Below are 16,663 nucleotides of genomic sequence, written 5' to 3' on the forward strand. Positions count from 1 at the left end.
AATCCATAGCCTCGGGTACAGTGAGGGGATTAAATTTCTTAAGGACACACAATGAATTCTGTGGAGTCGAATACTGTTTTTTATTTTTATCTTTATTATTTCTGGTTTGCTAACTTTGATACAGGAATAACAATGTTGAGATCTTTAGACACTTACTATGACATTTCTTTCTATTATAATTGGGGGTGAGCTAGAGACTTGTCTTAGCCTCGTTAAATCTAAAAGTTAGAGGTATTATTAGACATATGTAAGTTAAAGATTTACTATTATGGTTTCTGCTTGTTTATTTATTGTCATTACCTATGAAAGGCTAAAAGAATGCTTAGAGGCTTGTTTGAGGTACTTTTGGGTTCCTCATTCATCATGTCACGTCTAGGCACTAGGCTTGGTCGTGACAATTATATAATAATGTGATTCAACCATTCTTATTAATATTTGTAGCTCAACAAGATTAGAGCACACAGCTACGAATTATGATGTCGGAGGTTCAAATCTCTCTTCACCCACAATCGGATCGAAAGGGAAATAACTTTCTATTTGGGGACGAGAACATCAAGATTGTGATGACGAATTATAAGCTTTATGTATTGAATTGATTCTTTTATAAGGAATGTTCGATAACAACTGTAAATGTGGAAATTAAAGAAATTAAATATTTTTAAAATGTAAATTATTTATTCTGAAAGTGTATAATGTGTATAACTATTTACTAGTAGTTGACAAAGATTTCAGGTTAGATTTTAAATCGGGAAACTTACATAGATATAATATATTAAAAATATTTATCATTTATAGTAATAATATTTTTATTTTTACTAAACACTTATAATACAACTTTAATACATATTACAAAAAATAATTTATAAAACACCTATAATATAAATTTTATTGATAGATTATACATTTATCACACACTTTAATACAATTATAATACACTGTATCGATTTTTTACTAAGCAACAACAGCAACAACCCAGTAAAATTCTATAATGTGGGGTTTGGGAAGGGTAAAGTGTACACAGACCTTACTCCTACCAAGGTAGGACAGTTGTTTCCGAGAGACCCTCAGCTCAATAGAACCATAAAAAGAGGTCAGATAAGGCTAAGAAGTTCAAAGCGATATGGAAAGCAAATAACGAAAGCGACATATATAAAATAGAGTAATCAAAGTACATAAAGTAATAGATAATAATAGAATTCAGATCACAAGAAATTACAGTGCGCTAATGCGCCTACTAATACGGAAGAATAACGAGACTATATACTAACTTTCTGTCCTAATATGAGTCCTCCACACCCTCTTATCTAAGGTCATGTCCTTGGTAAGCTGTAGATGCGCCATGTCCTGCCTAATCACCTCTCTTCAATATTTTTTTGGCCTACCCCTACCTCTTCTGAAACCATCCATGGCCAACCTCTCACACCTCTGCACTAAGGCATCTGTGTCTCTCCTCTTCACATGCCCAAACCATCTCAGTCGCATTTCTCGCATCTTTTTTTCCATCGAGGCCACTCCTACCTTGTCTCGAATAGCCTCATTTCTAATCCTGTCGCTCCTGGTATGCCCACACATCCATCTCAACATTCTCATCTCGGCAACTTTCATCTTTTGAACGTGAGAGACCTTAACTGGCCAACACTCTGCCCTATTTAACATAGCCGGTCTAACCACCACTTTGTAGAACTTGCCCTTAAGTTGTGATAGCACCTTCTTGTCACATAGCACACCGGAAGCGAGCCTCCGTTTCATCCATCCTGCCCCAATACGATGCATGACATCATCGTCAAACTTTCCGCTGCCTTGCATGATTGACCCAAGGTACTTGAAACTACTTTTCTTTTGGATGGCTTGGTCACCAAGCCTAACTTCCGCGCCAACCTCCTGAGGTGTCTCACTAAACTTGCACTCTAAGTACTCTGTCTTGGTCCTACTCAGCTTAAACCCTTTAGACTCCAAGGTATGTCTCCAATCCTCCAGCTTAGCGTTAACTCCGCTACGAGTCTCATTGATCAGGACTATGTCGTTCGCGAAAAGCATATACCATGGCACCTCACCTTGAATTTGTCGCGTCAATCCATCTATCACTAAGAAAAATAAAAATGGACTAAGAGCTGATCCATGATGCAACCCCATCATAACTGAGAAGTATTCTGAGTCCCCTCCTACTGTCCTTACCCTGATTTTGGCACCCTCATACATGTCCTTGATCATCCTAATGTACGCCACAGGTACACCTTTAGCCTCCAAATATCTCCATAGTATCTCTCTTGGAACTTTATCGTAAGCCTTTTCTAGGTCGATGAATACCATGTGCAAGTCCCTCTTCCTCTCCCTATACTGCTCCACCAGTCTCCTCATAAGATGGATGACTTCTGTAGTTGAGTGTCCCGACATAAATCCGAACTGATTTTCTGAAATAGACCCTCGGCTTAATACATATTGCATATTTATCATAGTATTATTATATATTGCTATAAATGATGATAAAAAAAATATCTCTAAAATCAGTAATTATTTATTAAAAAGTACTTTTTAAAGTAATTTTTCTTTTAAAATTTTGTTTTTAAATAACTATTTGTTCATAAAATTTGATTATAATTTCAAAATCTATAATCAAAATCACTTTCTTGTTTTCAAAGAACTTTTGACTCTTTCTCCCGTTTATTATCCTTCTTTAGTCAAAATTTTGGTATTAAAACTTTCAAAAGCAATTTAACTAAAGGTCCCACTAAATTCATCAAAGTACAAAATAGAGAAAGAATATGTCTTTGTTTCCCTTCTCTCTCCTTTGATTTTGCCCATAAATTTGCAGTACTAATAGTGTCAATATGACAAAGACATGTTGTTACTTAGGTGCACCCAACTTAGCCAACTGTTCACCAAAGAGCCCCTCAAGTCAGAAACAAACTCACTCCATCATTGACTTCTCTTTTTTTTCATGTTTAGTATTTTTGATTGAGGTTGATTAAATTTGAATTTCTGTTAAAATTTTATATTCAAAAATTAAAGCTCCTTCCTAGGGCGCTTTTTTACCTATATAAATTTAAATTTTTTAATTAAAAATAAAAATATACTTATCATTCTATTACGATCTTGATTACTCTATCACTAACTTCTATTGAACCACATTAGTTTATTATTATTCTATAGTCTGAAAAGAAAGTTGTCTGTGTCTACTTCTTTACTTTAATTCAAAAGGGGCTCAAATTTTCTCTATTTCATTGCACTTTTGTCTTTATCCTTCCTCGCCCTCCTCTCTTTCCCAAAAACTCTCTTCCTCCTCCTTTCTCACTTCAAATCTAGGGTTTCATTTTTTTTTCATTTTTCATCTTTTCTTGTGTCAAAGAATTGCGTATCAACTTTTTTTTAAAAAACTTAAAATACAACTTGGGTTTGTCTGAAAACTATAAAATATGTGATCTTTTGGTTCAAGATTCAATCTTTAGCATTTTTCTTACTTGTGTGTCTCTTTTTTCACCAGCATTAGCTTTTTCATCCATTTCTTAAAAACCCCACTTAAGCCCTTGTTAGTTTTTTTTTACCAATTTATGTTAAAGTTTCAATCTTTTTGTGTATAGAAGCATCAAGAGTCAGTTTTTCTTTTTAGTTCTGAAAGTTTTTAGTGAGTAAATGCATGGATGGAAGGGAAGGGATGGTGCTATCTGGCGGTGCTGCTTATTATCTCAACAGAGGGATTAATGGGTCTAGTTCTAGTGTGGGTGGTGGGTCTGGGGCACCTACAGGGTTACCTACCCCACCTAGTTATAAGTCCCTCTCAAACCCCAACATTTCAGTTCAGTCCAATGTAGGGGGTGGAGGTACTTTGAGTTCTACATACCAAGTTGTTGAGAACCCTTCACCTCATTTTCCTCATGGCATTAATATGAGTGTGGCTTCTAGTGTTTCACCTGGTAGTGATCCAGTGAAAAAGAAGAGAGGAAGGCCAAGGAAATATGGTCCTGATGGGTCCAAAATGTCATTAGGACTGTCACCCTTGTCCTCTACTCCTTCAACTGGCTCAATTACTCCTGGGCCAAAGCGGGCCAAGGGACGGCCTCCTGGAAGTGGATGGAAGCAACAATTGGCTCCACTTGGTATGTTTCTCAGTTGAGCTTAGTGTATAATGACATTTTTTAAATGTGGTATAAATCATATGAAATGAGCTTAAACTAAGAAGTGAAATTCATATCACCAACCCCAATTTGTTTGGTACTAAGGCGTAGTTGTTGTTGTTGGTGAGTTATGTTGTTCAAACTCTTAAAAAATGCTGACGAGTGTGTATGATCCTCTAAAAAAGTGCATTTTTGGAGGATCCAGCATGGGTGTGATAACATTTCTAGAGAGTCTGAGTAACATAGCTGATGAGTTGTTCTGTCTCAAGTTATCTAGGTGATAATTTTTTTGGGTTCTTGTGCATTATTATGTGAAAGATTGTCTTGGTTTATTGCTGACATTCTCACTACCTCTTCAGTGTTTCTAGCTAGTTTAGGATTTTGAACTCTATGTTATACTTATTTGTCCATACTACATTAGAAGATATATAACCTTGGGCAGCATAGCATTAGCTTCAATTGAACAAGCTCAACCTTGAAAAAAAAAGGTGGTAGGCCGACGTTGATTTGCTTGTGAATCAGATGATATACTTCCATATTTATATTTGTGTTCTTCTTTATTACCTAGGTAGGAGTAAGTTCTTTGTACACCTACCCTCCCTGGACTCCACTTTGTGGTATTACAGTGGCTATGTTGTTGTTGTTGATGCCTCTGCCAGTGAGAATCAGGGCTCGCAGCCTGAATCTTGTTACAATTAAAAAAGACAGTATAATCTTATAAGGAATTCAAACTTTTACACCCATGGTAACATGTAACATCCTGGCAAAACAAATTTCTTTTGTTGTATTTCTTGGGATGGTGACACTTGAATGATGCTTTCTGCCCCTTGTAAGGTCTTAATGCTATTTGACTTCCACCATCGACCCCCTTCTTTCGTAAAGGTTATCTTTTTTCTTTTTATTATGATTATCTTTTCTGTTGGGGATGTTGGGTGGCAATGGTTCTCACTTAGTATTGATAATTTCTGGACTTGGACGGTTTAAGTTTTCCAATTGTAGTAATTCAGAAGATGTCTCAACTCCCAATAATTGAGTTGTAGTAGTGAAGATTGAATTGCTTGCTGCAGGTGAATGGATGAATGCTTCAGCAGGATTGGCTTTTACCCCTCATGTTATACACATCAATGTAGGAGAGGTAATGTCCTCCCTCATTTTGCTTCTATTTTGTTTGGACTCTCCAAAAATGCTGCTACACCCGTGTCAGATTCTTCAAAAAATGCACTACTTTTGAAGGATCCGATACACCCCATCAATATTTTTGAAGAGTCCGATCATCACAGTTTTGCATGTATAATCTGTTCTTGCTCATGCTGCAAAGATGGCTTTTGCAGCCATCTGTTAAAGTAGTGTTATCTGTTTTACTTTGTTGATTTGTACATCTGAAATCATACTATCATATATTACCAAATCAGGCACATGGGCGAAAGAGAATTTTTGTGGAATATTACCATGTGATCAACTTCTATATATATTACTATCTGATGCTTGATTTGATTTGTATCTTGCTGTTTTGCTGTCGTATATTCTAGCTACCATGCTCGATTTCTTTTCTTTTCTGTCTAGCTGAGGGTCTATTGGAATAGCCTTTCTACCCCACAAAAGTAGGGGTAAGCTTTGCATGTATCCTACCCTCTCTAGATCCTACTTGTGAGATTTTGCTGGTTATGTTGTTGTTTATTACCATGTGATCAGCAGCACATGAAAAATTGAAGTGCTTTGTACGATTTCTTATAAGCTCATGGCTCCTCTATTCTCACTTGATATTGTTCGGAAGACTCTTCATTAAAAGTTTCTCAAAGGGGAGAGTTCTTAAGCAGAAATGGGATAATATGATAGCAGTTGATATTTTGTATGTTAAAAAGCATACCCGTGCCATCAACATTTTATAGTAGGCAAAACTTCTTAAGCTTTGTTTTACTGAATTTGAAAAACATGCTTTCTACTGCCTATTTTATTTTGTATAATGCACAATGCACTTTCTGGTGTTGTGTGTTCCCTATATGCACTATGCATGAGATAGTATCTTAATGTCTGTAGGATGTTGCGGCGAAATTACTTGCGTTTGCAGAACAGAGGCCTAGGGCTTTATGTGTCTTATCAGCTAGCGGGGCACTTTCTGCTGTAACATTACGGCCTCCTGCAAGTTCTGGTTCGACTGTCACCTATGAGGTTAGAGTTCTTTGGCACACTCAACTTTCATCTGAAATGTTTAGGGTTCCCTGCGACTTATTTTATCTTCTGCGCAATGGATAGTTCTTTGAGCTTGTTAAGCACAAGCAGTTCAATATGATTTCATCATTCAGTTGCTACTTGATCTGTACTGTTTGATTTGATGTCTATCGTTTAATGAACATGCTCTTTTCCTCAGTAGAGTATGTTATTGGATTTTATAGAGGTGAATTTGAAATATTTTGGTTGTTTAGAGTCCACCATGTACAATTCTATATAGTTTTGATGTCAAGTGAACTTTTGCATTGTTTTGTAACACTCGAACTTTTGCATAGTTGTTTGTGGCAGAATTCTAACTCGTAACCTGGCGTAGCTCACATATACGCTGTGCAAGGCCTAGAAACCATGTAAAATTGGACTTTGAATGCCTAGCTCCTACTAATACAAATAGTCCATCCGTCCTATAATTCTTAAGGATTGATGTTGACCATGTACTCAAACTTAACAAATAACATGCTTTCCCTTATGTATTTGTAAGTGATTCTTGTCTTCTTAGCATGGATCACGTAGGCAAATGTTGATGTCAGCTAAAAAGTGTATGTAGCTACTCTTTTTCTGCACTCTAAAATTGTTTGTTACCTTTGTCCAGTGAGTAGGCCGTTAATCATTTCGTTGGGAGTCTTTTACCCCTATAGAATGAAACTTGTGCTTTGACTAAAGCGAGATTCAAATATTCATCATGTTGTGCAGGGTCGTTTTGAGATACTTTGCTTGTCTGGTTCGTACTTGGTCTCTGAAAGTGGTGGCCCACGTGATCGCACGGGTGGTATAAGTGTCTCAGTTAGTAGCCCTGATGGGCATGTACTCGGGGGTGCCGTTGGTGGTAGGCTCATTGCAGCCAGCCCTGTACAGGTAGTGAAGTTGCTCTTGTTATATTGAACTTGCTCCTATCATATTTGAATTCTACGAGTCTCTTACCTGCTACCTTTGACATGGAGATCAGAAGTACTTCCTCCGTTTCTGTTTGTTTGTCTTACTTTCCTTTTTTGGCAACTCATTAATTCTAAATTTCCACGACATGTTTAAGATCACTAGTTGGTACATCCTACATATCTTTAATTTATGACCACAGGATTCATTACTTTCTTACTCTCCGTGACAAGTAAAAACCAGACAAACAAATTGAGACGGACGGAGTATCTATTTCCTCTGTTCTACGTGATGAGCAAATAATTTAATTTTGTTTGCAGGTGGTTGTATGCAGCTTTGTATATGGTCCAAAGGTAAAGAGCAAACAAGAAACTAGTACCAAAGGCGGTGAGGAAGAGTCTGCTGAAAAGTCGTCTATACCGGGTAATGCTACTCTGAGTCAAGATCCAACTTCAAATTCAGCAACTGGCGTTTGGCCTCCGATTTCAAGGCCTGAACTAAGAAATTCCCAGCCCGAGATTGACCTGACACGTGGATGATTATTATGATTTGCTTCAATGGACACATGATGGCGGAGTTTGTATATATGTGCTGTTGTTGTAAATGAAACGCGGCAGGAGAGATCAGCTCGAGCAATTTAACTAGCTCTGCCCATTAAGTAGAATGATGGATTGTGCTAACACACGCAATGTAACGAAAGTATCCTCTTTTTTAGGTTCTTTAAAGTAGTAAATGGTGTAGAAGATGGTGTTGTTGGAAGTTAGATTGTAATATTTCTGTCTTTAGAAGGTTAAGTGTGATGATGAACCATATGTTATTTTAGAAAAATTGATGAATGAACTTTTTTGCCGTATTTTTTGTTACTACATCTGTCTGGGGTACTAATTGGCATGGCAAGAAAAGCTTGAAGTTTTTGGCCTAAGATTTCAAGCAAAGTTTGAGTTTTTCTTTGGCATAAATCTCTGTTCTCTGTGCTCAATATTATCTGCTACAAGCTTCTTGTTAAGAAAGATGATACATTTGCTAGTTTTTGCTCGTCTTTGTTTTTTAGACTCTTCAAAAATGACACCGGATCCTTCAAAAGTAGCATTTTTTTTAAAGGATCTGGTACCAGGGCGGTTATATTCTTCAGTCTGAGCAACATTGGACTAATTCTACTTAGCTTATAACAAGAAAAAAGTTCCAAAACCAAACTTCATACTGCTGAAATATCATTTGCAATAAGTTTCTTCAAACATTTCAAAATACAAATATATTATATGGTCTGTTGCTTGATTATATTCTAATCTATGTTGCTTGTTACCTTCAAAAATATTGTTGTACCTGTGTCGGATCTTCTAAAAATGTATAGCATTTGGAGGGTCCAACACATAATTTTGAAGAGTCTTAAGAATCTTTTATCGACCTTTTGGAATAACTTTCTTTCATATTATTTTAAGTTTATATCGTCCGATTATAAGATATTTAATCATAGATTATCAAAAAACCATGTTAGCTACATGCATGCAATTTAACGACAGATTAACGATCAATTTTTGTATTTTTTTTTTTTGTAATGATAACCAGCTTGAGATTCATGCATGCCCAATCTTAGAAAAACAAATATAAATCATAATAAGGGAAAAGGTTGTAGGAATGGATCTTATTACACATATAGATGTAGAAGGCCATCCAATGCTCTGAGCTCAACAAAAACAGACCAGACAAATTGGGATCGGTGATATGAATCCTCACTACGACCTCAACAATTTACTACAACATACTATCTGTCCTAGCAGGCAGCCGGCGGAAGAAATTGACAGGCACAGAAGGCAACCTATGGCGAAATCTCGGATGTCTCATCATGTAAATGCCTATCAGGGCAGCAATTACCTGAAATGGTGTCACATACATGACCAGAGCAGCAACAAGGCAAAATGTGACAAACAGGGCTGTGGCACGGGGATCACGCCAGCTCAGCAGTGACTGGAGGCGCTCGCCTTGTGTTGCAACATCACCAACAACTGTTTGAATCCGTCCAGCCACACTCCTTAGACGATCATACCTCATTCTCACCAATTCAGGGCTACGACTAGTTGGGAACGTGTCAAACTCTTCATCAAGCTCGTCGGGGTGCACTGACTCAGCTTGTGATAACTTTGTGTTCATGTGAGGAGGGTACCTAGGCCGGTAACGATAATTCCACACTCCTATTAGAAACATGTAAAGGAAAACAGTTGGTAAAATAAGCTCGGGAAATGACACGAGCATAAGGAAGAGAACGTGCACGAGGACTGTTGTGATTGGGTTTTTCCACATGCAGATATCTCCGAACCATTTCCCTGCTGCAAATAATCCCGTGAAAATTGACATCAGGCGGAAAAAATTTGCCTTGCTACGTCTCATGCTCCATAGGTGTGAGTCTACATCAGACATGTACTCCACCACCTCCTTCTTCAGTGGGGGTTCTGCTCGTCCCAACCTCATTGCCACTATGTTGACTGCTTGGTGTCTGAGCATGTCAAGTTGCATCACAGTGAAAGGCCTTACATAATGCATTTTTGGCAAAAGAGGACGCGAGTATTTGTAAAGCATGTTAGCGAATGATGTGCACGTAAAACGTATAGCCAAATGCAACTCTCCCATCTTCTTAACACCAGTGGGATGAAGGACAAGCAACGGATATGAATGTGTGTAAACTCTGCCTGTTTCAAGTGTTGAGATACGAATTCTTACCTTTCCAACCTTGAGGTCTTTAGTACCATTTGAACCTTTTTCTCCGAGTTGACTGCTGTCGAACACACCAACTGTGAGAACTGTAGCTGGATCAAAGACCTCCCACGTGTACTGCTCATTGTACTTTGGGCAGAGGTTATCAACAATTGTTCGAGTTCGAATCCATTTATGACCATATTTTGCCACACAATAAGTATCTGATGTCCCCTTTCCGTCTCGTGTTTTCATAGGATGAAGTCCCACAGCATTTAAGACTCCGAGTTCAAGAACCCCAATTGGTGGCCTCCACAGTTGCTTTGCAGTTGGGCGAAGATCACTACTGTAATGAGTGGATTCGTCAAGGACATGATAGCCTCCATCAAGACAGACTCGAAGATGAAGTCTGCTCGAGAATTTCTCCTTCTTAAGTTGATCAATATCCACAGCCACCGGCTTTTCCAGGTTAAACCAACGAGAATGGATCATTCTATCGTCAGCACGCTTCTCTACCATGCTTAAAGGGATGATGACCCTCCCAATGATCTCGTCTTTCCCTGGAGCCACATGATCCTCTACCGTGAGGACAAGGTTGTCTTCAAATGGCTCTGCAGCAACAAACAAGAGATCCTCATTCCAAAGAGGATTGAACGTTCGAGCCTGAACTGGCTTAGTTTTCAAAACTTGGTTTCCTATTTGTGCTTTCACATAAGTGTTGGGGAAACGAGTTTTGTCCGTCGGAACCAAGTCTTGTGCCTCAACAACATTAACACGGACATACCATAACCGGGGTGCATGATAGACTTTTGAGCGTATAAGAGTGGATGCAGCTGTGTCAACGGATAGAGCTGCATCAGAATGCCATGCATCAGGATAGGCTTCGTCTGCTTGAGTACCGATCCAGACAGCAAGCATGAGCTCCCCCTTTATCTTCTCTCCTTTCTTATCTGCAAGCCGGTACCACTCTGGAGCTAGAGGACTATCCGGTGGCACACGCATCGGGACTTCATTGAGATCAAATCTACACAAGCCTACAAAATCATCTTTGACAAGATCCTTGTCCTTGACAACAACTTCAAGCACAGACGCCTGCATCCTCTCCCGAGAAAAGGCAAATACTACATTCCACATAGGATTTTGATTTTTCTCAATGTGCTTTGTAATTCCTTTGTAATTCCCAATCCTAACCTCAACATAAGGATCCACACTCCCTGTAATATCCATTGCAGGAAGCTCACGAGCCTTAACAACTCTAACAAAAAGGAAGTGCATCTTCTCAACGAGATCATAAGTACAACCAGACATCCTGTCAGTACGAATAACACGACCACCCACAACTCGACCCCCTCCAAGGAATGGGCTTGTTTCCTTAAGTGCATAATCAACAGGTTGCGCCATTGTGGCAGAATGCATCCGAACAAGCTGTGGTGGAGGCTGTGGTTCTGGAACCTTCATTTCATCACTCATGTATCTTGCTCCTTGATGAGGCACGGAAACAGCGGGAGCTTGTTGTTGCTGTTGCTGTTGCTGCTGCTGCTGTGGGTGATTTGGATTGGGAAGATGATGGAAGGTGTGTCTCACTTCAGATCTAGGAATTTTGGGAGCTGGAGTTTGAGCTGAATGGCCGTGAAGCTGAGTATCATTGGCTGCGGAAATAGGGGTAGATGATTTTATGGACGGATCATCAATAACATACACTTTAAGACCAAGTTCTCCCCTCACATGTGAGAAGATACTGCGCTTCTCAAGAGGATAATGCAAGACAACAGCATCCGAATAAGGTACAAAGGAAGTCCCACTAATAGTAATTTTTCCAAGAAAGGACCTGGACTGAGTAACTCGAATATTGTTATAGACATAGGCGTCAAGAGCGAGCATATGGAGGTTGGAAGGGTCAGAGATGTTGAAGTAGAACGTTTCGTTCCACAAAGGACTCAGATCTTTTTCCTTGATGGTAGTGCGGAACCTCTGACCATCAAAGTAAAGTTCCACAAAAGAACTCGATGAACCTTGACCATCTTTCGGCAAAAGGTTATGTGCACCCACAACTTCAACACCTAACTTCAGATTGTTTAAGATCATCTTCGGAGATTATCGTTGAGAATGTGTTGAACCAACAGAAACTGAAGACGACAGCAGTACCTGAGTGATATAAAGCAAAAAATAATTACTTTGTATCTCCAGAGGTTGAATGAGATAAAACATTTAAATTAGAAGTTGAGAACCATTCGGTGAAAAATGCACCACATTAAGACGAAATCAAACAGGATAATCATTCAATGTTCAGATACAACTTCTTAGGCATCTAGATCTTAATGCACAGATTCAGACGTTTTATTCTTAATGGAAACAAATGAAGCCTACAATATCCAATTCAGACGAACAAAAAAGAAAAATTATCTTCTTAATCATTAAGCAACAAATGAGATGGATCTATAAACTGATCTTACTTCATCAGCCAATAACCATCAACAAGTTTCCGAGCGAAGTGACTATGATGCAATAAGGGAGCGAATGGGTTCTAAAAATCAGAAAACAATGTACTTTTCATATTTCTTATCGAGGTAATTGTTAAGTACTACCAATGTCAGCAGGCATTTAACTATGAATTTTCATAGGCATTATTGAAAAGAAATATATTCTTCAATAAATTGCTTAGAAAAAGATCTGGTACAGATTACAAGAACCTTATCAGTCAACGATATCACAAGTTGATCAACTTTACGATATAACTTCACAAAAAAAAAAAAAAAAACAATGCAAACTTGCAGATAATTTTTTTTAACATTAATCTAAGGACCTAATTGAAAAGAGCAACCTTAAGCGGATTTTTTTTTGTTTCCCACCCGGTGTCCGGAGCCCGTGGAGCCCGACTAAATTCGAGTCGCACATTGCAGGTCCCATTCAGGTGTGGGGCTTCCAACAGGATTTTCTCCATACCTAGGGCTCGACCCCGAGACCTCTGGTTAAGGGTGAAGCAGTTCCACCACTGCACCACAACCCATGTTGGTAACCTTAAGGCTTAAGCGGAATTGATTACATCCTTCTCATGTAATTATGCAAGAAAATGATCCTCGAATAAAGATAGATTTATAATGCGAAAGGAACACCAATAAACAAGACTAATGTATAGTATTGTTAGAAGCAATGAACAAGCACTATTACCAACCAAACCACAAAAAGATACAACACCAACAATTACACCTCAGTCCCAAACAAGTTGGACCGGCTGCATAAATCCTTACTTCTCCCGTTAAGCTCAATTCATGTCATCATCATAATAAATAAGACCACAAAAATGAGAAAGATATACAAAAAAGGCACTTTAACTATAACCTAGTCCAGGAAAAATGTTGCCATATTTTCAAGATCTGCATTTCCACCTTCTATAATGAAATCACCAAAATGGTAAAAACATAATGTTGAAACTTACCTAAAGCAGAAGAATTTGCACTTCTCTAACTCAAAGACAGATCTGCAAAATGGAAATTGCAAAGCTTAGTTAATACTTAACAGTCTTCCAATAACTTGAAACAACTTGATCATTGTAAAGTCATTATTAAACAAATCTAAGTAAAAGATATTTCCAACGAGTAATCTGATTTGACAATAAAGAAGAATCAACATAAATAGTCGCTCACTCAACCGCTTAAACTAAAAATAGTCGACTGACATATAATATATGTATAACAATGTTTAATTTATGTGTAGCGGCTAGAAAGAATAAACAGTAAATTTGACCGGCTATTTGTATAAAACTCTCTAAAATAGAAGACATATAAATTCTCAACATGATGAAAATAATTACGCAGACTCTATCTGAAGAGAACATTTTCAAACCTGCATGCTACCACAAAAAAATAAACAACAACATAACCAACATAATCCCATAACAGGTGGTCTCGGGAGGGTAGAGTGTATGCATACCTTATCCTAACTCATGGAGAGACTTTTTCCAAAAAACGCCCGGCCACAGAAAAATAAACTCAAATATATTTAAATAGTTCACCTAACAAAACCAGCAACTAGACAAGATCTAATTACTAATCAAATAATCCACATAATCATTCTATTTGCATGCTCTCACCTTCTTTATTTATGGCACTTTTCATCGAACAAGCTATAGATATACGATAATTAATTATAAAGAAACATAAAACTCAAAAGATAATAGCGTGAAACTAATTTGAGATTAAAAATAAAATAAAATAAAAAAGGTCAACTATCTTTGAATACCATGTGCTAGTCAGCCAAGTGTGGAGATCTACAAACTTTATAATATAAAACTAAAGAAATTTTTTTTCATAAAGCACGCTTGAAGTTAAAGTTCCTTAGATATAGCTAAAGACACATGGACTAGTCATATTCAACTAAAAATTTAAACATAAAGTTCATTGATCTTGACAAAAAAAATAGTGGAAAAGGGGGAAAGTGGTAATCATCCATGTAACTAAATTACAAAAAGAAAAGAGTGGTAATCATCCATGTAACTAAATTACAAAAAGAAAAGTCATAACAATATGATGCAAACAAAAAGACTCCAACTTTAGGATCAATTCAAAGTGATGAAACAAAATGTTATAATAATTACTTTTCACGATTTCAACTTTTGGTCAAAAACAGAAGATCTTTGATATTTTATTAGTCAAAAGTAATACATAAATACAAATAACCAAAAAAAAAAAAAGTAAACCTGAGGGAAAATGAGTACTAATGAAGGGAAATTAAAGAAAATTAACATATAAGTTCTTGAGCTTGAAAATTCATGCATTTTTGGGGAATGAAGTGAGCTTTTCTTGAACAAAAACTAGCAAAAAAAATTACTTTTTTTTTTTGGCATCACAAATTATGAAACAAAAAGCAAATTCTAGGTTTTTTTGAGCTAGTTACGGAATATAAGCTAGCGTTTGACCATAAATTTTTCGAATTGTTTTTGAAAATTTATCTTCAAAATATGTGTTTCGCCATAAAATTTGATTAGACTTTCAAAATCTGATCATCCAATATTTTTAAGTTCCAAAAAACTGTCTCGGACTAGTTTTTGGGACTTTCACACATAAAATTTTAAACTTATTTCTAAGTACAATTCATACTTAAACATAACTTCAGAAACTCAAATTTTCACGTTTCAACTTCATAAAAATCATAAACATCTTTTCTACTTTTTGGCATCACAAGTCATGAAACTTAAAAAAAAAAAAACTGGGTTTTTGAGCAACCTGAATATTAAGAAAAGCAACAAACTTAGATGAAGGAAAAACAATATGTGAGCTTTTCTTGAAACAAATATTAGCATAAATAAATTAAATCTTCATTTGGCATTACAAGACATGAAACTCAAAAAAGCAAATGCTGAGTTTTTCAGTTAGTACACAAACACCCAAAAAAAGGAGAAGAGAAATTGAGTACTCCCTTGTTTTCGTTTCAATTTGTTTTTTTGTTTTTTTTTAATCTGTTTCGAGAAAAAAAATCTTTTTACACTTTTTTTATTGGCAACACTCTAATTTTAATTTTTCACATTTGACAAATGACATGTCTAAATCACAATATTAAACTATATTTTTTTAAATTTCGCGTTAAATTAAAATCAGACAATTTTTTTTTGATGAAATACTAATTTCTTGAGCTTGTGCTTGAAAACTCTTGCATTTTGAGTTTAAGTCAAGTCAAGTAGAGGTTTTTTTCTTTGAAACAAATATTAGCATAAAAAAGCAATCTTTTTTTTTAGCATCATAAGTTATGAAACACAAAAAAGCACCAAGCTTTAAAGAATTAAGAAGAAAAAAAACATACCCTTTACTTTACAAAGCTTAATTCTTGAGATTACACCACCATTACAAAGAGCCAAAAGAGAAAAAATCAATAATGTGTTTAAGAAACTTTTTTTTTTTTGCATTGATGTATAGTACATTATTGTTGTGTGTATATATAGATTTGTGTCCAATACAAGAATCTAATGGAAGAGTAAGGGACTCATGTGATTCTTTTTTTTAAAAAATAAATAAATATATTTTTTGGGATGAGGTGAATAGTAAATTGATGAGAAAGTGACAAATGGTCCCTAATGTTTGGGATAGATTCAAAAAAGTCCTTAAAGTATGGTCAAAACAATTTTAGTTTTTTAAGTTTGTTAAAAATGAGCATTTACTTTTTATCTCTGTCAAATATTTAACAAATTCAGTCAGTAAGATTTTATTTTAACTATGTGGAAAAACGAGTAAATCATAAAGGATATAGAAATCAAACACTATATATATGTAGTAGCTTCTAACTCCGAAACTAAACTTAAGGCTCTGAAACATAGTATACACTTAGAATTGGTGATGCAGATAATGTAGTATCTATTGAAATTGGAGCGAATCCAAATGCAATTTATCAAGTCAAAGCAAGAGATTGAAAAAGCACCCCAAGGGACGAAAACGACATTCTGACTAAACAAGAGTTTCTTCAATTTGTCTGAAAATCGTAAAGAAAGCACCAGATAAGCAACTAACATAAACTACCAAGAAAATCTCAACAAATACTAAAAATTACAACACAAAAAAATCGTATTGAACTCTAAAACATAAACCAAACATAACAGAAAAACTCTATATATCAAGATCAAAAATTGAAAAAAATTATATAACTCTGAATATGATTTTCCGTTAAATTTATAGATTTTGTTTGTGAGATATATTTGATGGAGACAAAAAAAATTCACTTTTAACAAACATAATAACGATCAAAATTGTTCAGTGCATACTTTAGGAACTATTTTG

The 16,663-nt window shown here is 36.3% G+C and overlaps 2 protein-coding genes across 3 annotated transcripts; one reads left to right on the forward strand and one right to left on the reverse strand.

The window, feature by feature from the left end:
* The first annotated feature begins 3,211 nt into the window (after positions 1 to 3,211).
* LOC129888680 (AT-hook motif nuclear-localized protein 5-like) lies at positions 3,212 to 8,064 on the forward strand. Its single transcript, XM_055963642.1, has 5 exons — positions 3,212 to 4,094; positions 5,180 to 5,247; positions 6,150 to 6,281; positions 7,032 to 7,193; positions 7,532 to 8,064. The coding sequence occupies exons 1-5, from the start codon at positions 3,635 to 3,637 to the stop codon at positions 7,748 to 7,750; spliced, it is 1,041 nt and encodes a 346-aa protein (XP_055819617.1). The 5' UTR covers positions 3,212 to 3,634; the 3' UTR covers positions 7,751 to 8,064.
* A 720-nt stretch (positions 8,065 to 8,784) lies between these two features.
* Positions 8,785 to 15,809, reverse strand: LOC129888681 (FT-interacting protein 3). 2 transcript variants are annotated; one of them, XM_055963643.1, is made up of 3 exons: positions 15,696 to 15,809; positions 13,336 to 13,377; positions 8,785 to 12,044 (listed from the first exon to the last, which is right to left on the reverse strand). In XM_055963643.1, the coding sequence occupies exon 3, from the start codon at positions 11,982 to 11,984 to the stop codon at positions 8,964 to 8,966; it is 3,021 nt and encodes a 1,006-aa protein (XP_055819618.1). In that variant the 5' UTR covers positions 11,985 to 12,044; positions 13,336 to 13,377; positions 15,696 to 15,809; the 3' UTR covers positions 8,785 to 8,963. The 2 variants fall into 2 exon arrangements, with proteins under 2 accessions (XP_055819618.1, XP_055819619.1); XM_055963644.1 differs by lacking the exon at positions 15,696 to 15,809 and adding an exon at positions 13,830 to 14,010.
* Positions 15,810 to 16,663: the final 854 nt, after the last annotated feature.

Source organism: Solanum dulcamara, chromosome 5, assembly GCF_947179165.1.
Source record: "Solanum dulcamara chromosome 5, daSolDulc1.2, whole genome shotgun sequence".
Classification (NCBI taxonomy): Eukaryota; Viridiplantae; Streptophyta; class Magnoliopsida; order Solanales; family Solanaceae; genus Solanum; species Solanum dulcamara.

Coding starts and splice junctions, on each gene's coding strand:
- LOC129888680 (XM_055963642.1), top strand. CDS start 3,635: ATGGATGGAAGGGAAGGGATGGTGCTATCTGGCGGTGCTGCTTATTAT. Junction 5,248..6,149: donor TACACATCAATGTAGGAGAG/GTAATGTCCTCC, acceptor TAATGTCTGTAG/GATGTTGCGGCGAAATTACT. Junction 7,194..7,531: donor TTGCAGCCAGCCCTGTACAG/GTAGTGAAGTTG, acceptor TTTTGTTTGCAG/GTGGTTGTATGCAGCTTTGT.
- LOC129888681 (XM_055963643.1), bottom strand. CDS start 11,984: ATGATCTTAAACAATCTGAAGTTAGGTGTTGAAGTTGTGGGTGCACAT.